The 23,688-nt window shown below is 27.8% G+C and overlaps 2 protein-coding genes across 3 annotated transcripts in view; one reads left to right on the forward strand and one right to left on the reverse strand.

Moving 5' to 3' along the window:
• Reps (RALBP1 associated Eps domain containing) overlaps positions 1-7,153 on the reverse strand; it is a 31,939-nt gene extending 24,786 nt beyond the window's left edge. For both annotated transcript variants that reach the window (XM_043055557.3, XM_043055548.3), the window contains exons 1-3: positions 7,015-7,153; positions 3,921-3,974; positions 477-652 (exon numbers count right to left, since the gene is read on the reverse strand). In XM_043055557.3, the coding sequence (XP_042911491.2) occupies positions 477-652; positions 3,921-3,933 (189 nt within the window). In that variant the 5' untranslated portion in view covers positions 3,934-3,974; positions 7,015-7,153. The remainder of the gene's footprint in view (positions 1-476; positions 653-3,920; positions 3,975-7,014) is intronic.
• Caf1-55 (chromatin assembly factor 1 p55 subunit) lies at positions 7,094-22,510 on the forward strand. The gene is made up of 13 exons (XM_087153082.1): positions 7,094-7,460; positions 8,640-8,769; positions 11,076-11,126; positions 11,581-11,675; positions 11,768-11,941; positions 12,915-12,969; positions 13,815-13,875; positions 15,370-15,462; positions 17,455-17,522; positions 18,844-18,970; positions 20,019-20,231; positions 21,494-21,604; positions 22,330-22,510. Exons 1-13 carry the CDS (start codon positions 7,442-7,444, stop codon positions 22,396-22,398), a joined length of 1,266 nt encoding a protein of 421 aa, XP_087009208.1. The 5' UTR covers positions 7,094-7,441; the 3' UTR covers positions 22,399-22,510.
• The last annotated feature ends 1,178 nt before the right edge of the window (positions 22,511-23,688 follow it).

The following is a 23,688-nucleotide window of genomic DNA, read 5'->3' on the forward strand; positions in this document are numbered from 1 at the left end:
TTACTCTCATAATTTAAATATCAAACATCTACATTGTCTAAAAAAATGTATGTTTCATCACAGAAATAAAAATTTATTGTCAGATTTTGTAACTAAAAATACTACAGTGCAATTGACAAAAAAAAAAAAAAACAACTTAAGTGTTTCATGGTAAATTTAAAAAAAAAGAGGTCTTGATCACTATTTTCTTTCTATTGCTAATGCTATGAACATTAAAATATCATTTTAACCTTTTGGTTACGGCTGGTACAACATGTGGACCACAGGTGATGGTACAACATGGAACACCGTAAGCAAAGGGTTAAAAAGATAAAACAAAATGTATTTTGAAAAAAAGTTTTTTTTTTACACAACAGGTAGCTTACATACAAAAATGACAAACACATAAAAAACTAAATTTAGAATTTTTGTTACTTACGCTGATTACACACACATTTAGAGGTGTTAATACAAAATGAAATTAAAGTAAAGCTTACTTGAGAAGGCGGTTGATGACTAGGTGATATTTCACTTTCTAAAGCAATGCTACTTTGTTTCACAACAGCAGTCGGCAGAGATCCTGTTCGATGACTTTTTGTTGGGGGAGGAGGAAGTGCTGCTAAAATATGAGTCACGTTTCCTGCATTCCTGTTTTCCAGGATATTTGAACAAGCTAAAAAAAAAAAAAGGAAAAAAACTTAGTGAGACTTCTTAAGACACTACACAGTTATATAAAACTACATGTTTTGCAAAGAATGCGCTTCCTATACCAGGCAGTTACAAATACAATGGGTTCTCCATTGAATCCTAATCATTCTTTTTGATTTGTTGTACAGAGAATAATTTGGAATATAATTTTGTTTTTTAAACGGATGATAAACAATAAATTATTATAACTAAATTTTATTATGTTTATGGTTAATACTAATATAATATATACTTTTATTGATTAATTCAATGATCTAAGTTATTTTCAGCTTTATAACACTTTAATGTTTTGTTTTTCTTTTTTGCCAAATGTTTGAAGAGGCGATATTACAATTACAAATTATTCATGGCGAACTAAAGCAGATTTAGTTGAATAGAGCATAACAGTTTAGTCACGTACAATTTAGTTTTAATATCTATTTGAAAATACAAAATAAAATGTAAATGTACAGTTTTTAACTTATAAATAATGACTTTTCTTGTAGAAATATAATAGCAAAATTAAACATTAACGAGAAAAAAAACAACTTATTTTCAGTCATGTAAAATCAAATCATTACATTGCATATATGTTCAGTGATTCCGCTAAACATTAGAATCTACGGGTCCTTTTTAATAAAAACAGATTCTTATTTTAAAAAAAAATTCACTACCTCTTTATCATTCTATTAATATTCGCATTCATAATTATTCTATCTAACGATTGACAAAATAAAAAATTTCAAAACAAGAAAAGAATTATATTTGAACTATCAAAGCTATTAATTAGGCTTAATCAAACATATGTGGATCAAGCAACAAGTTGTATGCTATTGAGAATTATACTTAATCTTCTTGCTTAGCTACTTACTAACAAAAAGAAGAAAAAAAATTTCTTTATTTGTATACTTAGAGTTCAACAACGATTTTTCCTAATCGCTATTATTTTTTATGCTTCAGAAAAATACGCATCCCAGGGAATGCTTAATAGCTGATTTTTTCCGCTTCCTCTAAGTGTTTTGGCTTATTTGACCCAATGAGAGTAAACAAAAACACTATATGTATACATCATTGGGGTAATAATCAATAAAACAAGAGTATTTGCCTTAAAAGAAAATTACTAACATAAAAAAAGTTGTTCTATCAAATTTTTAAAATAATCAAAACCATATATATCATCTTATAAGTTGGTGCAATTGGAGGATTTCCAATAAACCCATTTTAAAAATGCACTCACAGCATCAACATTATTTTAAAATGTTTACTTAAATATAAAGTTAGACTAATGTTGGCTAACAAGTTGATAGTAACTTGTGAACTATTTTAATACAAAGCTCAACTTGGTATCAATCTCCTAGATACTTTGCAACCCCGAAGCAGAATCGCAGCGACACAGCAACATTGTTGCAGAACGTTAGAGTTCTTGCAGAGAGATTTTTCTTTTAAAAAGTTTTATAAAAATTAATTACTTTCCTTTTTTAAGGAAATTTACACATATTTGAATCATGCATTTAGATAGTCACTTTTGGACGATCTCAATTTACGCCGATAGTATCGTAAATCAATGTAATGTTTCGATTGTATTTTCGGCAATTATTGATATAGATTTTCAGGTGGCTTTTAAATATCCCGATACGTGCCAAACAATATGGAAAATTCGAATCGTCATTTGAGTAATTACCTACTAAGAAGTAATTATAAAATCTAACGTTGGCTGGAAACCTGTAATAGAATGTCCTACCCCAGATAAAAGTTGGATAAAAATAATTATTATAATATCTTGTTATTGTAACTAAAATTGTCAGCAATGTAAATTAATAAATTGTCTATCTTTTTAAAATGTTTATGACTTATTAATAGAATTGTTTATTTAAAAAATTCTAATTGTTTAATAAAAAAATTCTATAAAAAATCTACTTATTTGATTTATAATTGATTATTTTCATTTAAAATTTTTCTTTGATAGCTTGTCTATTACTAATGTGTTCTGTAATTAAGTATATTAAATTTTTAATTTTGTTTACCTTCTCATCTATCTAAAAAATTAAATTCATTTTCCTTAAATATTGTAAAGAAGTGTTTTAACTTCTTGAAAAAAAGTAAATAAATGAGAGTACCTCGTCAGACCTGGTATATTTTGACTAAGCAGTGACTTAAGATGCTTTTTTAAGTGTCAGCTAAATTTTCGAAAACTCAGAATCTGCTGATGTATTCTGATCTGCTGAAAATACTTTTATTTCGTTTATCGAGGTATGGAAACATTGTAACTGATTTTAAAAGCTAAATTGCAAATTAACTTGATGAAATTTTAAGTTGCCTTGAGAAATTTTTTTATTTTCTTAGGTTGCTAGTTATCTGTATTAAGTGATGTATCACAGGAACAGGTTAAAAATTACCTATAATATAAGTAGGGATAAAAAATTTTAAATAAAAAATTCTTTATATGTCTCAGCATTGTATGAAAATATGTTTTGTTCATTAATATAAAAATTATTGAATCTAAAAACATTTCCAATAATCTAAAATGTTTTCATTAGGTACTTTTTAAGGCAATAATTCTATCGAATATTTGGCAGTTATTGCTATTGATTTCTCCATAGCTTTTAAATCAAATATTTTTTATTATATTAACCTAATCTCGAAACGAAACACGCATTTGAGGAATCAGATTCAAGTGATTTCGTCATCAATATTTTTTTCAGCAATTTTCTACAGATTTCATGATCAATTATTTTTTTATCATGATGATTATTTACAAAATGCGAGGGAAAAAATTATTTTTACATTACTCCCCCCCCCCCAACAAAATGGAAAAATTTCACCCATAGTATTAGAATAAAAAATTATTACATATTCAGTTTAAAAAAATTAGTTTTTTTTTTTGTTGCTGTAAACACAGCGCTTTTGTTATTTTAAATTAGCAACATATATATTTGTTATTATTAAAAGTATCTTGCAGAAAGATATTAGTTCTTGAGAGTTTTGTTGCAGATAGCTCGGAAAAATTCTGCAACAGGGCTTTGCAACAACATATCTTGGTTAGCATACTTTAAATATTCAAATGTTATTTTTAAAAACAAATATGATAAATTTAGTACCCTCAGCATTTACTTGTATGGTAAAATCATCTGATTGGTTAAGTAAAAAATATCATTAAAAACTAATTTCGTCGACATATAATTTGTTTTTGAAAAACATTTATAGATATTACAAAATGCATACTACAAATAAATTGTCTATCAATTCATACTTACAAACATCAGTCATCTTTTACTTGTAAAAATAAAATTTCTATTTTCCATAAATCTCTAAAAAAGTAAAAATGAGAAAGTTAATTATTATAATATATGTTATATATAGAAAGTTAGAATATCAAGAGGATATAATATATGCAGAGCCGGATTATACCTTTTGTAGGCCCTAGGCACAGAGCCGGATTATACCCTTCGTGGGCCCTAGGCATAGCCCCCCCTCCTTCCAATCTTTTCAAAATATATGCTAAAATTTCCTTGCATATTTTTTTTTACATTTTTATTAATATGGATTTTAATTTACAAATTTGTTTATCGAACTTCATCTGCAATACCGACATACTGCCGATATTGCAGATGATATCGATAATACCATTATGATTAGTTCGATCGATAACTATGTTAAAGATAAACTAGTGAATACTTTTCCTAACGTTCACACATTGCATTAAGAATATATTTGTCGATTCTTGGATCAAATGCAGAAGGAAAAAGATCTTTCTCCAGATTAAAATTGATAAAAAACTATTTGCGTTCAACAATGAATCAAGATCGTTTGGCATCGCTCGCACTTATGTCTATTGAATACGACATTTAGCGTAGTTTGGAATTCGACAGCATAATACAAGATTTCGTTGAATCCAAAAATCGCAAAAAAGTAATATATTAGATCATAAGATTATGCAAAATAATTTATTACCGAAAAATATTATATTTTTATTTGTATCTTCATAACTTTGTGCAAAATACACTTGTTGTTCTTAAAGCTAAATTATTTTTGTCAACAAATTTTTTTCTCCCAAGTTTTTCGTAGGCCCTAGGCACGTGCCTAGTGTGCCTATAAGTTAATCCGGCCCTGAATATATGAAGGCAAAAGATAACATTTAAATTAAGGAAATTTTTATACAATATAAGCAGGGTTCTAACATGAATAGAAGTCAGTATATTATTACATAGAATTTAGCATAAACAAGTTAAATTTCTATGAAATTACAAACAACAATTATTGTTTTTGATTTGAATCTTTATAAAAATAAACAAATGAAAAAAAAAAGAATGTTTGCTTTCAAAAGATTCTGATTTAAATGGGACAAAAAAGCAAGTTACAACCAGCGACTACGATTACGCGTTATAGTTATTAAAAAATGTCAAAAATCATAAGGGGGGCACGGAAAAGATATGAAGCATCCCTGGGACACATAATTCTCTATTGCAAATAATAATAACAGTATAAAATTGTAGGTGAATATGCATGCAAAATTAAACTTAATATTGAAAAAAAAAAAATTTTCTTCGATATTAAGAGCAGATTAAGATTAAAATTAATATAATTTTGAGTTGAATTATTATAGAAATTTGGGCTTTAATTTTTCGTTTGAATTACTATTGTTAAATTAATTACAAGTCACATCTTTTTTTCTCATCATAAAATATTTATTTTATGTAGATCTTTAAAGCAGAGATTTATGTTATTTTGAATAGAGACTGGTTTTAAACAAAAATGGACACAGAAATTCAGAAATACTGGGTTCTATAGACCTGTAGTTTCCAAAGTCTAGTGGAATCACTAAAATGGCACAATATATATCCACCACTGCTGGAAATTACGCTTAGTTGCTTTTTGTGTGAGATCCCTAATCTATATTCAAAGATTTAATTTTTTGTTTAGTTTCCTTAGCTTTTTGGGTACATTTACTCACTAAATAGTAAACAATTTTAAAAATTCATTCACGATTCTTAAAAGTAACTTTTGAATTTGTAAAATTCATTTCTAACTATGAAAAAAAATCAAACACAGATTGATAAGGGGAACCTAGAGCAAATGATGACAGCTTAAGATCATATTGATTATTAAATCATACTCTATATATGTAGGAAAAAAATTTAAATTCCATTAATGTACTTTAACAATAGTTTTTTTTTACATAGATTTAACATTTCCTTAAAATTCAATATTACATTTTAAATTAAGTATATTGTAGTCTTAACATCTGAAATGATACACACATAATTTTTCATGTCATTTCTTTTTGTTCTTGTATTTAAAATTTTATACATCAATATCAAAAATTTTTTTTTTTAAATTAAATTCTGACTTTTCCTTTGGCAATTTTAAAAATTTGTTTTACCATTTTATATGAAAGAAACATTCCCTTATAATTCCACTATTTAAATTCTATGAAGAAAAAAATAATTTAGTTTTATAGTTAATTAAATAAATTTAGATATTACTCATAGTTTTATTTTCAGCAAACGTTTTTTCAGAGCAATTACATCCAAAATAGGGTATATTTCAATATTTGCACCTGTTTTAAATACTTTCTCTGCTAATTCCCACAGCTTGGTTCTTATATGGCTTGTTTTTTTCTACCTAAAAATGTAACTATTTCATCTTATGCAAAAGAAGAAAAAAAAAAAAAAACATTGATTTTAAGACTGTTTAGAAATAGATTTTAATTGCTTTTAAAACAAAAAATTAATGTTCAATGATAAATGTTTTCTTCTTCCTTGGCAAGAATGTTTTAATAATAAGTTTTCCTCATTATTTTATATTACAAATTCCTATCATTTAAAGAGCATATTTAGGATTAATCAGAATATAGGGCAACACAGAATGCTAACAAATAATATTTTTATCATCAATTTATTCCCCATATGTATGTACCATGATATTTTATGATTTAGTGTGTAAAAAAAGTGTAATTTGACATATTTTTGTTATTTAAAGTTCGATGGTACGTACTTAATTATTTTTCTAGCAATGTAAACGAGATCTAATATTTATGTACCACAATGATAAAATCAAACATTACAAATTAATTTCAAGTCTTGATAATGTTTTTTTTATGTTTATGAAGAAAACATCAGTAATCGCCCAGCTTTGGTCTCAAATATTAATAATTTCTAAAATCATACGTTTTATTAATTTGCAAAACAGAGCACAGAAAAACCCATTATATATATAAACATTTTAAAAATATTTTACGATTGTAAATATTAAATATATGACTTTAGATTTCATCCGTAAGAGTCTTATAATCATTAAAATCAAAGAAGAGTTCTCGGTACTCTCTCCGTACAGTTAGTAAGAAAATACCTGAAATGTCAACACTGATAAACCGAAAATCACGATAATTAGGTGCACAGAAATCGTAATGAGTCATAAGACTTCAGAGGAAAACACACTTTTGACATCAAAACCTGCCATGTTTGAAAGAGAAAAAAATGACGTCAGCGATTACAATTATTTTTTTCGTAATCAATTGCGCATGATGACTTTAATGAAAAGTTAAGTGTTTCAAAATTTTATTTCATTTAAAAATTTAATGAAAATGTAGTTTATCAATATAAATGACTTCAGAATTTATAAATATTTCACAAGTGAGCGAAAAAAAAAAAAAAAATTAAAGCGCGAATTTAACGCCCTCTACAAAGCGCCAAAGTTTTGTATTGGTTAAATCTTTTAAAAAACGCTAATGTTTGTTGCGTTGAAGTTTTAAATTTAAAGAAAATTATTAATTAAAATGACTGACAAAGACGCCGGTAATGAATGAAATATTTATATTTTAGCTCATAGTTTTTGAATTTTGCATAACATGTTCTGTTTTATGTTTGATTACTAGTACATATTTATTTAAAAAACTTAGGGTTAAACTCTGTTTTCATTGCTATGAAATTATTTTTGCCACAGTTCTTAGTTAAGATTTTGTCAGGACCTTATCACCGTAAACTAAAAACAAATGTCCATATAATATTTGGTTTGGTGTGTGTAATATTTTATTTAGAATTTTTTTTGTTATTTGCTTATTGGTCAATCTTGACCTGTTGTGTATCACCAGAGTTTCTATCTTAATAATAATTGTGTGGTGTCATGATGCGAAAAAATGCTGAGTAAATATTATAACTTGTTAGTAAGTTGTTTTAAGTACTTATTTATTGTAAGTATAGTTTGATATCAAATCATTAATTAGATTGTAATAGCCTTCCAATTTATATCTTAAGTACATATTCATTCAGTTATGTGATAGAGCACCACAAATATATATACTATTCATTCCAGTTAATTTCCTTACTTGACTAATCTTTCAATATTATGAATGAATTATTTGAATTCAAAATGAATGTTTCTACATTCTGATCTGTTGGGCCAACTACAACCATCAAGGTGCCAAATGGCTTTTAAACTTGCATGATATTTTTTTTAAAAAGAGCATGTAGCTGCAAGTTATATCCTGGGAAGAATTGCATATCATGATTGGTAGCAATATAATCACCAATTTCCAGGCTTCATGAGAAACCAAAAGAAAAACGTAAACATCACAGAATGATTTATCTTGCAACCAACCCAGCGAAAACCTCTGCATGATTTCTTATAAAATTTGCAAATTTGAAATTCATTTGGTGCCTTACTAGTTGTAGTTGGCGCAACAGATCACAATATGAAAATATCCCTTATACCCTTCGAGTTGGTCTCCTTCTGTAATGTTTTTTTAGTTTCTTGTTGGCAGTTGTTTTGAAGTTGCCAAGACGTAGCAATTTTTAATTCTCATGTTGAAATATTTCATGCTGCTCAACAAAAATTGCATCTTTCGGAAATTAATGTAATATGCTGTTTAATAATTTTTACCTTATTTATTAATACATGTGTTTGATTACATATAATGAAAAAATACTTGTGTATATTTATATAGTAACACTTAATGTTTTTTTTATTTTTTTTAGTTGAAGAGAGAGTGATTAATGAGGAGTATAAAATATGGAAGAAAAATACACCTTTCCTTTATGATCTGGTTATGACACATGCCCTTGAATGGCCTAGTTTGACTGCTCAGTGGCTTCCCGATGTTACTAAGTGAGTTTTATTTTTAAAAAAAATATTTGTATAATGTGTTGTTAATACTTGTACGCCCAGAAGCAGAAAGTGCCTAAAACTGTGACGCACGTCGCAGAACAAACGAAGTCCTGCAGAACAATTATTGTATCTTGAATAAGTGACAGCGTTTTCCTGCGAAAAGGCTGTCCCTTATTGAAGATACAGATAGTCAAGTTTTTTTTAAATGATATTTCAAAAAGTAACAAATCAAGAATGTTTGCTTTGGTTTAAAAATAATGTAGCGTATCTGTGTATGATCCTGCATTTTAATAAATGAAAATATAGTATTTTAACGTAAAGTAAGACTTTTTTTTCGCCGTGAAATGCTTGCATAACATTTGTATAATTGATAAGCCCTGTTGCAGAACATTTGAAAATATTCTGCTTATGGGCTTGTACGGGAATGTTTTTTTTTCTTTTCATTTTTAGTAATAAAAAAAGAAAGCAGCAATTTTTAATGGTAGAGTAATAAAAATTATGAGATACTCTTAGATTTCGATATTCTAAGTAAGTAAATTCTCTCCCAAATAATGTTTTGTGGTTACTGAGAATATTTTCGTTTGTTTCATATGTACCTAAAAAAGTGGAAAATTTTGATTATGCTTCAAAATCGTTAAGAATCAGGGATGAGATTTTTCCGCTTTTTAGCAGATTTCCGTTTTTTTCACTTTTATCTCTTGAATTTCAGCTTTTTTTTATCAAAAATTCAGATTTTTCTAAAAATTTCACTTTTTTTTAATAAGTATTCCGCTTTTTCAGAAAATTTACCAATTTATAAAGAGAAACAGAAAATTCAAACTACATAGTTACCAATCCTTTCTCATTTTTACTTATTTTAGCTATTTTCTCCCCTTTTACTCGCAGCAGATAAGATTTTCTGAATTTTTTACCCGCCCTCCAGATAGATCCAATTTTTGTAGCTCAAACTACGCTGCTTCTGACAAGCCTTTTAGAGGTCCCAAGCCTGGAATCTGCGAACATCTCGATCTTATTCACACGATTTTAATATCAAACATAGCTTTTCATATTTGCGTGTTGCGATTCTTATTCACCCGATTTGAATATTGTACGTTGCGATTCTTATTTACGAGATTTTATACTCCGATATTGTGATTCGTATTTACGCCTTTTTAAAAGCCTATGTAGCGATTCGTATTCACGCAAGTTTAAAATTGAATGTCTTGATTTGCTCATGGGGTTTATAATATCAAACATTGATTTTCGTATTTATACGTGATTTTAAAATAAGGCATTGGGATTCGCGTTCACGCATTCTAAAAATTCATGATTCTTATTTATGCAGTCTAAAAAATATGCATCATGATTCGTTTTTACGCTATCTAAAAATTATGAATCGTGATTTGTATTTATGCGTTTTAAGAATTCTATATCCCAGTTTGTATTTTCTCATTTTCAAAATCGTATATCTACATAGTTTCATATTCATGTGATTTCAAAATCCATTCTTGTAAGAAGTAAATTATTATTTTTTAATTAGTTACTATAAAGGTGACTGTTTTTCCAACAACGATTATTAGTATATGTAAGTGTTACAACATCAGAGAAACTGGAAGGGAATATATTCAAAACTTACATTCTGTGCTTGCAAAGAAGAAAAAATAGGATTTGTCACAAGTTGTTTGAAGATGGACTAACGACTAAATATAGCAAACATAAAAGATGTAGCAAACAAAAGCTATCACTTAAAAAGGGTATTCAATTGGTAATTTTTATTTTCACTAAATGTTAAGTATCAATGTAATCATTTATATAATAATAGATTAGTACACAATTGTATGTCAACACATTATTTATTACCTTAAACTGTCTGGAATTTATTATTAAAGGGTTGCGCTTGCGTAAAATTTACAATCGTGGAAATTCAGCTTTTTTGCCTTTTGGCTAATCTCATCCCTGAAGAATGCATTTGGTATTTCAACTTCAATTATTTGATTCTATTCATTTAAACCTCAATATGAATCTAATTTTTTATTGTACCATGCCTATTTTTTTTATTTTGTATTATTAAATATTTGATAACCTTATAATTAACTGCATAAATCAAGACTGTACAGAATACAATAAAGTATTAAATTAAAACAAATTAATTTGCTTCTCTTATTCTTATTTTTTCTGTTTTCTACCCCAGAAAAATATAAAATGCAAATTGTTCAAATTGCATGAAAATAATTATTTTATTTTGCATTTTGATTGTTTACTTTTTTAAAACTTATTAAGCTTTATTTGTCGTATGTTCTGTTAGTAAAAAATAATTTTGTTTTCAGACCTGAAGGTAAAGATTACTCAATTCACAGATTAATTCTTGGAACTCATACGTAAGTATATTGCACTAGGTAAATTTTATTGCTTAATTGAATATTATAGATGCAGTAAAACATGCATTATATGACGCCAGAAAATTAATTATTAGTAAAAAATTAAAAATAATTTATTAGGTAATTATTTTTTAATACTCAAAACAATAAAGTTTGGTTTTTCAGCCTATCATTGTGGATAAAACTCCACGGCTTAAAAAAAAAAAAAAAAAAAAAATTCAGTGTCTTAATTGCACTGTCTGTTACAGCTCTATTTAGCACTATACCAATTGTATTTTTAGTTGCACCTTTTAAATTGAAATAAAGCCCAATCAGATATTATTTGTTAAATTTTTTATTTTCTGTTAGTGTTTACAGAATACAATATAATGCAGAATATACAGTTGTAACAAAGAAATTTTTTAAATATTAAGATCAAAATTATCTATTAATTTTATTGAATTATTTCAATTAGTTCGGATGAACAGAATCACCTGCTGATTGCTAGTGTTCAACTTCCAAGTGAAGATGCCCAGTTTGATGCTTCTCATTATGATAGTGAAAAAGGAGGTTTGTTTTGCAAAATATGTCTCTCTGTTTTTGTAACTGGACTGATAGTGCAAAAATCTGTGTATTTATATTCTTTATTTGCTTTCTTTTAGAATTTGGTGGTTTTGGATCTGTTAGTGGTAAAATAGAAATTGAAATCAAAATAAATCATGAAGGTGAAGTGAACCGGGCAAGATTTATGCCACAGAATCCTTGCATCATTGCTACTAAAACACCATCCAGTGATGTTCTGATTTTCGATTACACCAAACACCCGTCTAAACCAGGTTAGTTCCACTTATCAGAATTTAATATATGAACTATGGTTGGTTGGGTAGGACCTGATCGGGTCAGATCGGTAAAAAAACACACCACCCTTTTAGGTCCCATTTAAACTGTTCTACCGTGAAGTGCTAGATTTTGTGCACAGGTCATCAAACTACCAAAACAGGGAAGCCATCCCATCACCTCTGCAGCCGTGACGGCATGTCTTCATATCATCCTCGGGGGATGTTTCCCAGACCGCCGCCAATAGCCTATTGTGTGGTTCTAGTGTGACTTAAATAAGTGATTTAATTAAGTACCTACCTCTATAAATTTTATACTATCTTGTACTATGAAGCATCTATAATTTTAAATGATACTGTGGAAAATGGGAAAATATCAATCTCATAAAAAGTATCAATCTTGAACATGTAATAGATGCTTAACATTTATGGGTCATATATCTTTAAAGAGTAATCAAGCTACCAAGTATATTTTTAATATAGTTCTAAATCGTTTGAAACTATTTATGAAAAAATCTTGTTATAACTAAATTTTTCTGTTTTTTCTTGTAAAAAGTCGGTTACCTTCCTTCTCGCTCCCTTGAAAATGACGAGTGAGGTTTCGCCCTCTATTTCTCGCTTCTGTGATATTTCCGGGCTAGAGTGTTCGGTAGTAACGCTCGAATAAGAATAAAACTAATTCATTTCTTTTACCTGGAAAACATTTTATTTCTCATGATAGTTAGTTTATTTTATAGATATCAGCACTAATCAAATACGTTTTGAAAATTAACGAGCCGTTAAGGGGTTAAAAGAAGAGTGGAAGGCTTACCTTATAACTAAATTTTTTTTTCTCTTATAACTCTTCCTTAATTATTTCATTAAACTTGAAACAAAATCACTGAAGTCTTATTTTTTTTATTTCTTTTGTTAAATGATTAAAATTTAATTCAATTATTAATTTTTATCTAATATTTATGCTCTTATTTTACAGACCCTAGTGGAGATTGTAGTCCAGATCTTCGTTTACGTGGCCATCAGAAAGAGGGGTGAGTGCTTATTTTTACTTTTTTGTTCTTCGATCCTTTTTATTTATTTCAATCCTGGTACCTTTTAATTTCATTATGCTATGTTGTTCTTTAAAAAATAAATCATATATACATTATGTCCTGCTTTAAAAAATTTTAAATTCACTAAGATCAGAAATTTTAACATATGGGCCAGAATAGCCTGGTTGGCAGACACAGAGTTCCAATCCAGCCGGCATAAGTCTACTGTGACTGGTGCGTGTTAAATCTGTCGGGTCACAAAGTTCTCCATGTTCCCTTTACGAATTATACCTCTGGTGGTACTGAATTGGAGATTGATTGTTCTTCAGGTCAAAATTACGATCTTTGGATGTATGAGTGGGTCCTACGTCCTATAAGCGAGTGTGGCACTTCCATATATGGCACTACTAGAAAACGAGCAATCGCATCATTTGCCTTAATGGCCTATGACGACAACATTTGAAACATCTTGTATTGAAAGTAAAAATGTTAGAAATTAAATAAACAAATCTTATATATATTTCTCAAAATTTGATTTTTTTTTAAAAATCCAAACAAGGAAACATAATAAGATTTTCTTACTTAAAACCTATTTTTTATTCTGTTTTATTTGTACCTCTTATTTCTTTAAGAACAAACTTAAGTTTATGGCAAACATGTTTTTTTAAGAAATAAATGACCTGTTTATGTACTTGAAATTTTCAATTAATAATTATTTTAAAACAATTTAAAATGTTGAAAGGTTAAATTTCTTAAAAGGCTAAATGTAGAATGTATATTTTCTTTTGCTTGCTTATTTATCTATAGATATTATTTCATATTTTATTCATTTTGTTCTAATTTAGCTATGGACTCTCATGGAATCCTAATTTGAATGGACATTTGCTTAGTGCATCTGATGATCATGTAGGTATCATATTATATTTTTGTCAATATTTTACAATGAATACCTGTTATACAAAACTGTTAAATTGAAACAGATTATATATTTTTATTATCTTGTGGATATGTGTGTAGATGGGTTATAGAAAATATCTCTTCTCTTACTGTGGTGTGAAATTCTTCCAATGTTATTCCAAGTGGTAACTTTGGCACTATGATTAATAGTTTTTTTCATTCAGTTTTCTATTGTAAAATATTCGGCTTCCAAACCGACTTACTCATTTTTTATCCAACAAGGAAAATAGTTTTTGTCTGGTATCTCTTAAATGCAGAGACGATTGTGCTCCAGAAATCCAAGATCCAGAAGTTTCAAGAAATCATCAATTACATTTATGTATAGAAATTCTTGTATATTTTATTTAAAAATACTAGAACTAGAATTTATACTTGCCATCTCTTTCATTTGTAAATATTTTTATCTGGTAGAACAATAAATATGATTAGAGATAAAAGTAAACTTGTAAGTACTTTTCATTTAAAATATGCTGCATATAATTTCATAAGAGTTACATGTTTTGAAAATATCAATGATTTAAAGTTATGAAGACATAAATTTTTTTAAATGCGTCATTCATGATTTTCCTAAAGTTTCAGGATTTTTGAGTTGGGCTCACAATCACCCCTATAAATGTGAAATTAGGATATTCCGCAGTCCTGTTCACAGAAAAAGGAATTTCTGCGTGCTTTTTTTATTTATTAATTTTTTTTGTTAATGTGTTTTAGATAAAAAAAAAAAAAATAGTGTATAGGCAAAAAAAAAAAAGAGAACATTTTGACAAATTGGATCAAAGGGTTGCAACAATACATGAAGCTGAGACTGAAGGTTATAAATTGAAATGAACAGCTGACCAATAGCTGCATTTTTTTCATCTGTAAAACTCCTAATATAAGGAGAAAAATATAATGATTTTATTGCATAGAAGTGACACGCTAATTTGCTTCTTGTTTGTTTAGGGACTTCTCTGATATTATCAACTTAATTATTAAAATCACTTAAAGAATTTTAAAACTTAACGGTCCTATAAATTTATTTTTAACTGCTATAATGTTATTTTCTGAACCGTACGTAAAAGTTGACATGATTTGAAATTAATATTTGGTTTAAAATAATGCATATTAATCTTTTTAAATATTACTCAATTTGGTGAAAATCTTACTATAGTATAAATCTTTGTTGAGCTCTTAGAAAAGTTGGGCTACTGATTCCGCAGGTCTGCTTGCTAAGTAAATGCTGTTGCTGATGTGAAATCATCATAGTTAAATAATTAAACTTTCTTGCTTGCTATTGAAAAAAAAAATCAAGGAATGGAAAATTAAAACAGCTTTACGGATCACTTTTTTGTTGGTGTAAAGTTTGTAAATATTGCATTTTAACATTTTATTGACACATGGCTTTTAATTTGTTTTATTGTTGAATGCATGTAATGACTGACATAGGTTTTCTTGAATTATTTTTAGACAATATGTTTATGGGATATCAATGCTACTCCAAGAGATAATAAAGTAGTTGATGCCAAAACAATATTCACTGGTCATACTGCAGTTGTAGAGGTAAATTATAATTGATTACTTTCTGAAATGTAAAATGTTTGTAGATTCTTCTCTCATATATATTTATGAATTAACAGTGAAATCTCGGTTAGACGGACATTCTTGGGACCTAAAAAATTGTCCCCCCTACAAGAGTTATCCATTTACGGGAAGGATACCCTAATAAAGCTTAACCCCATAAATTGTTTTTGGAATTATTGCACTGATATAGAAATAATTAAATAATCTATAATTGCTATTTACATTGATGTTTAATTTAAATTTGAAAAAAATAGTTTTTTCAATACTAATAGAAAAAATTAATAAGTTACTTTATATATACAAAATTTTCGATGTAGCTACAGATAAATGAGAATATTTTTCCTATTTACAAAAATATTCAAATCAGTCGTATGATACTGAATAGACGCTTTTACGTCACTTCATCAATCAGTTTCAATTTTTAGGTTTATGCTCCTAGCACCTCCCCATCAATAAGAAACATGATAAAACCTTCTGTGATGCAGTGAAAAAAGGAAAGCAGCAATACATACATGTAACTCTATAAGGAGTTGTAATATTCACAATCAATCATCTGTCAAGTGTCTGAATAGATCTTTGATTTATATGAACACTTCAATGACTAGATTTTTCTTTTTTTTATTAAACCTAGCTGTGTTAAATACAGGAGTGTAATTGAAAGAAAGGAATTTTCAGGGGAGGAGAGGAATTTAAGGTGTCATTTCAGCTTGTGGAGTTTCTTTTGGTGTGTTGTCTAGATAAAAAGATACTGCTACCCTACATATTTCACTTGCATGATATTTTCTCTTTCTTTGCAAATGTAAGGAAAAGAGGGTGACAGAAGAGAGATTGATTCTTTAGTAGTGAAATAGATTAATATTTTTAGTTATGGATAATGTAAAAAAATGTACATTCTTTAATTTTGAATTAAAAGTAAATTGTTTATTTTATTTATTTATTTTTCTTCAAATTTTGAAAAATTGGTGTCCGGTTTGAACAGATTAATACTAGTATTTCGGGGCATGAATGAGTGTCCACATAGATCAGAAGGTGCATAATGGTAATCATAAAAGATTCACGGGGAATTAAAAATACTTCTGTTGTGAGAGGTGTCCATTTTATATGAGTGTCTGTAACGTGAGGTTTCACTGTATATATTAAAGAAAGGCGTTAAATTAAGTTTCATATTATGCTGAGCTTATTTCAGTTAATTAGCCAAATATTTAAAGTATTTATTAATTATCTGATTTTTATGCTGTGTTTAGTGATGTTTTTATAATTTTGTTACAAACTTTTAAACTGTGAAACTTATACTTAAGTTATAAATCTTTTAAAATTTGACTTGTTTTCATTTATTGAAACTTTTATCATTAGATTCTCTTATCCAACTAATGTTTGATTTGACATAAAGTTGCTATGCCATTAAAATACCAATACATTTCTTTATTCACTAAAGTAGAAATCATTCGCAATTTAACTTTTATGGACAGTAAAACAGTTCAGCCTTTTAGAGATATTGCAGTTTGTTGTAGTAAGCAGCTGTTTATTATGGGCTTCAAGATTTCTAAATAAGAGAAAAATACATTATAATAGCAAAAACCACTATTTTTCAGTTAATCTGTGCAGTTTTATTTTTAGCATAAGGTTTATCAACGAATTCAGAAAGATATTTTAAATTGAATTTAAAATGTAATATTTATTAATGTGTGTATTGCTGATGTTTATGTATAAATGTAGATTATATTTATATGCATCCCCACACTATCAAGATTATTTCCCGTGTTTTGCTAGTTATGGTTCAATTGCTGGATTTGGTTATATCACTCTCATGTTACACTAATTAGTAATCAACTACTGTAATAAGATTGTTTGTAATTTTATTTCATATTTATAATTTAGTTTATGTTTTTATGAATTTTTTTAGCATATTGTTTTCTATGTTTTTAAATTTATGTTTATGAATTTATTATAACTATTTTTTATTGAACTTAGGATGTAGCCTGGCATTTGTTACATGAGAGTTTATTTGGATCTGTTGCTGATGATCAAAAATTGATGATGTAAGTTATGTAATGTTTATATCTAATTATAATTACTAAGAAGACATTCAAAGTATTTATGTGCAAGTACTTTGTCATTGGTTTGATTTTTCCTTGTATTTATTCTGAATAATTTATTATTTTTTTAAATAATATAATTGACACTATGTTTTGTCAGCAATTTATCTCAGTACAAAATTGTCATTTCACAACTATTTTTAGTTTTCTCCCATTATGAAGTCTTATTGCCTCTAGGTGACTAGAAATATCTATGTATTTATTTGTTTTATCCATAGATCATAGTAACTGTATATTAGCATTGCATGCACTTTTTTAGTTTTATATTTAAAAATTGTACTTAATCAATACAGCAAATAAATTTTTTATGATCAACAAAAAAGTGAAAATTGCATTTGAAAAATCAAATATGATAATGAAAATCACTCCTGATTTAATAAAAATCTTGTAAGAAAATTATTTACTCATTATTAATCAAATGTTTTATAAGAATTAATAAGTTACAAATAATTTTAGTGTTTCATTTATATATCACAAGTTTTTTTTTTTTTTTTTTTGCGTGTAAATTTTTGTTTATTTTTTATCAAGCAATTTACTCTATAACTAAACATTAGTTGAAGATTCCCAACTTTTGTCAATTTTGCAAAGTCATCATGTTACATCAAAGATTGCGCATGCTTAATTTTATTACTTATTTATATTTTGTTTAAAAAAAGTTAAAAGAACTAGCTAATTTGATGTAATTTTTCATTGAATTTACAAAATTAGTTTTCAAAGTTCGACTTCTAGTCCATTAAAGTTATTATAATTTAAAAAATACTGTTCTTAATCTTGTATAATTTACTGTTACTCAACACTTTGCCAACCGATTGATGTTACCTCCCAGTTTTGTAAACTATTGGGAAGATCTCTGCAATTGGCAATAGTTAGTTGTAGCTGTTAATAAATGGCTAGCTTATACTCGAGCGTAATTTGTTGGCGAAGTTCTAATTTATCGACAAAGCTTTTTGTAGCAGTTTGATCTTGCACTTAAGATACAATATTGGTTTGTTTGTCTTTTATTGCAATTTTTATTTATCTTGTAATTTGAAAACTACTGTCTAAAATTGTAATTAGAATCTGAATGTTTTTCTAACTTCAATGTTATGAAACTAAAAATTAACTCAATTTTTAAAGCAAAATTGCTGGATATCGACATATTTAATTTTGTATGATGATCTATAGATTTTGCATTGAAATAATCAGTTAAAATTGTTTTCGTTGCTATTTGATGCATTTGGCACAAATTCAACACATTCATTCTAAATTTAAAAAATATTTTTAGTTGGGATACACGCTCCAACAATACAAGCAAGCCGAGTCACACCGTTGATGCTCATACTGCTGAAGTTAATTGTCTTTCCTTCAATCCATATAGTGAATTCATTCTAGCTACTGGATCAGCTGACAAGGTAACTTTTCTGATCTATATACTTAAATCATTTATTAGAAAATTTTTCTTCTTAATATCATCAGGCATATGATTTTTCTGCTGATTCACAGAGATCTGCGAAATATAGAGGACCTGTGGGAAGTTGCAGGTAATTTTCATCTGATTGTTTGAAGCAAAACGTAGCTCTTTGCCTTCATATGCTAATAAGAGATTGGAGGGAAGGAGCTTACTTGAATGTCATAATTTTGTGAGAAGAAAGTTGCTGCCTTCTCGTCAGCATAGTTTAATTGTGTGTTCTGTTGTTTTATTTAGTTAGCTAGATTGTTAATATATCTTGTTAGTAATCAAGCACCTATGAAGAAAATGATGTGAATATTGTAGTCATAGATAATATAGATGTGCGCTGGTACATTGGTGGTGATTCTCCAATTTTGCAGATACTTTTTTGATATTTATTGTAAAGTATCCAGGATAAAAAAAAGTATGCAGTGGAAGGGGGGATATGAAGCAGATAACGTAATCATGATTTATGCAAGGTAGAAGAAAGTCAATGCTTAGTTGTATGCATCCTATTGCGACTTTAGCCTAAAGATTAGGATTAGCAATTACATCATTAGCGGTCGAGCCTACAATCATCTGATTTCTTGCAACTCAACTCGACTATTGCTTTACAACGAAAATTGACGATTGCGGTGATAGTGGGAAGTCCTTTAATGTAATTTCATTTGGAGCGAAATTATTTATATTACTTAATATGATAATTACTTTAGATGAATGTAATTCTAAGTATAACCAATAATATTAATCTTTCTCTAATGACTTAATGTTAATATGCATGTTTATTTGTCAAGAATAAATACAAAATTTAACAACTTAACTGTTTTTATCTTACTATGATTATGGTTTGCTATGGTTAAACTTGATCTATGGAAAATGACAGTTATGTACATGAATCTTATTTATCTGAAAATGTTGATTTTTCTGAATTTACTTAAGCTTCAAATAGTTTAAGTTTTACTGTGTGTGTGCATTTTTTACATTAGTTATTCTTTATTGTCTCATTTTAGACAGTTGCATTATGGGATCTTCGAAATCTGAAGCTGAAATTGCATTCATTTGAGTCGCATAAAGATGAAATTTTCCAAGTGCAATGGTCTCCTCATAATGAAACAATCTTAGCTTCAAGTGGTACTGATAGAAGGCTGCACGTATGGGATCTGAGTAAAATTGGTGAAGAACAAACTCCAGAAGATGCTGAGGATGGACCCCCTGAACTTTTGGTAATATTGCTTTTACGATTGTGTGCAGAAAAACTAAGTATGCATGTATATTGCTGTGATAAGGACTTAAGCGTCACATGTATATTTTGCTGTACAGTCCACAAAAAAATAACACTGAAAAACTTGATTTAATGATCAGATTTTCCCATAATAGGACTTATCTTAATTGTTCAAGAGTTAAAGTTAATAGGCGCAGAAAATACTTATTTAATCAACGATTACTTTAGTTTTGGTGATATTTTTGTTATGAAATCAGACACAAAAACATAATTTTTCTGAATTATAAATTTTTTTTTTCAACAGATAGTTTAGTCCCTATGGTTTGGACAGGAAAGAGATCTAAAGTCTGGACCCCTTAAAGCTAATTTTACTTTTTGCGTATTTCGTCATATCTCTGGAATTTTTTAAGTGAATTGAAAATTTTTTAGACACTATTATAAAAATTTGTTTATCTGAAGATAATTTGTCATAAAAATGACTTAATATTTTTTTATTAAATAGTCAAAAAATTTTTAAAAATTTAATATGATAGGGATTTAGCCAAATAGCAATTTTTTTGAAATAATTATTAATAGGTATAATTTTTTATATAATCATTATCTTCAATCCAATTGCTATCAATCTCAAATGCTAATGTTTCTTTCTTTTTCGGACAATTCTCAAAGAAAGCGAGGGGAAATCCCCTGACTGATAGTATAATTTTTCCCCCATGAAAACCAATATAAAAATTATAGATTCAATTTTATACATGCAATTATTTAAACTTTAACAAGAAATATTTTTCGAATTTCATTTCATTGGACCATGCGCATGTCGTAAATTTTGCAAAACAAACAACCACGTAGCACAAAACCTCGATCAACAATAAAAATCGCCGAATGGCTTCCTGTTGGCACATTCTATGTTTTGGGGAAGGGTTCAAAGGAGGTTAGAAATTACCTTTAGGCCTCTCAGCAATGATATACTAATTTATAAACCAAATTTGTGCAGACGTGCATGCTGGTAGGTTAAGAGGATTGTTTTTCTTCTCCCTAGCTGTGTAAATTTAGATTAAGTTAAAGATCTCTAAAAGTTTTGAGAAATAAAATTCATTGTTTAACAATTTAGCAAGCCGCATTTTCTAATTTTTCACAAAATATGAGCAATGGCTCTTTCTAAGTTGAATGCAACAAATAAAATGCTTACTAGTTGCATGGATTTAACAAATGAATTGTTATTGAATAAAGTGCATATTATTGCAATGAAATTTTTCTCCTTTTTAGTTCATACATGGAGGACACACTGCAAAAATATCTGATTTTTCATGGAATCCTAATGAACCTTGGGTTATTTGCTCCGTTTCTGAAGATAACATCATGCAAGTTTGGCAAATGGTAAGAATAATAGATAACTTTGTTTTTTTTTAAATCATGTAGCATTAAAAAAATACTATTTTTTACTTTTTATATGAAAGCCCATTTTTTTACCATCATTAAAGAAAGCATGTATGAACTGAGCGTATTAGATTTGATTACAAAATATTTAGAAAATTTAACCAAATTTCCTACTTAATTAACATAAAAAAGCAAAAAATATTTTAGATTTGACACACTTCTACATTGTAAGAAACTAGGGAATTAGACTTACCAAGTTAACTTAAAAACTTAACCGTTTGAGTGCTGAAAAGTTTTCTTATATGTATGCTAATAGTGCGGAATGAAATGTGTAGTAATTTTTTTGGATAACAGTAGAAATGGTTATAATTAACACTAATTATTATGTAACAAATAATTTTTACCAACAAAAATATGTTTTTATTCTCACTCATTACATTTTCGGTACAAAATAAGAGAAACGCTGTTGCTCTTCTCTGCATTTTTGGCACATAACAAGCGAAGCGAGATAGCGCTTCGCACTCAAACGGCTATTGAACTGAATTCAGATAAATCAACTTGGAGAAACAACTTTTATAAACCATGATTGAAAGCTTTTTTTTTTTCTTCCAATAAACATGTTTATTTTCCCATAGTATTATTTTGCTAATTTTGAATCTAAAACTTATCACATTGTTAGACCTTATTTGGCCACAATTGTTTCTTATTAATCTTTCTCTTCACAGGCTGAAAACATATACAATGATGAAGAACCTGAAACTCTTGCTACAGATTTAGAACCAACAGCTTCATAAATAAGATTCTCATTTTAATCATTTCTTCAAGGCATTCTTTGTGTTGTTAATTTCATACCCATTGTAATATTCAAATGTAAATGTTAAATAAAATTTTTTGATAAATTTAAAATTTTTTTCCTTATTCTTTAAATGTTATTCAATTTATATATTGCCTATTAACTTAGAAAAGATAAATAACTAGTCATTATTTGATCATAATTGGCTTGTATAAAAATTTTCATAACAAAATGCTTGCTCTTATTTACAGGGTATCTGCTATATTTCAAATTCATGACTTAAAAAAGTTACTATTTCCTCCGACAATAACGCAACAATAAATTTAAAAAAGCATTTATAACATTAATTGAAATGATAGGTATAACCAGAACTGTTATACTCTGCATATTTATAGATTTTAAATTTTAAAAACAAAGTAAAGCAAGAGTTGAAACAATAAAATAGCTGAAAAAAATATAAAAGCAAATAATTTTTTTTCTACAGAATTCTAAAGATACTTTTCTTGTTCATCAGAAAGGAAAGGAATAATCCCATTTTTTCTGTTCTCATTTCGGAATTTAAAAAAAATTCGCCAATTACTGGTTTGCTTCAACTAGAATTTTAAATTGATAAAATTAAAAATAAATAATAAAAATTCTTAAATCACAGAAGTTTAAAATATAATTCGCTCTAGAAATGTTTTTTCTTTCATTTTTTTAAAGAACTTGATAAAATCATTTTGGATTCCAATAAAATATGACTGTGGTGATTTGTTAGGAATTCAAATATTTTGAACAGGATGAAATGGGGGGGGGGGGGGATTCCATTTTAAAAACTAGATTTTTCAGAGACCTAAATCCAGGATTTTTTTTTTAAAAAAATAGTAAAAATCATGACTTTCCAGGTGCACATAAAATATCAGATTACACATTTTGTCTTCAAGATGACCACAGAACAGAAATTTAAGTCTTCGAAAAGTTAGATTTTCTTTTAAGCTTTTGTGGCTACCAAGTATTTATTATAATTTGCATTTTATCCCAGTGAAATTGATTGCATACGTAAAATTTCAAGAGTCCTTTCTTACCTGGGTTTTCAAAAATTTATGATTTTTATTTGCTACAGGAAACTGGTATGGATTGTACAGTCCGCAAAAAAAAAAAACGAATCACCCTGAATAACTTTCGTTCTAATGATCGGATTTTCACGAACTAAGTGTCAATCTTAATGGTTCCTGGGGGTGACCTCAAATATGCTAATTAATTAGTGCTAACTGTTAATTAAGTTACGAAATCAGACACAAAAACGTACTTT

The sequence above is a fragment of the Parasteatoda tepidariorum genome, chromosome 10 (assembly GCF_982258835.1).
Source record: "Parasteatoda tepidariorum strain Cologne lab strain chromosome 10, Ptep-v5.0, whole genome shotgun sequence".
In the NCBI taxonomy this organism is placed as follows: Eukaryota; Metazoa; Arthropoda; class Arachnida; order Araneae; family Theridiidae; genus Parasteatoda; species Parasteatoda tepidariorum.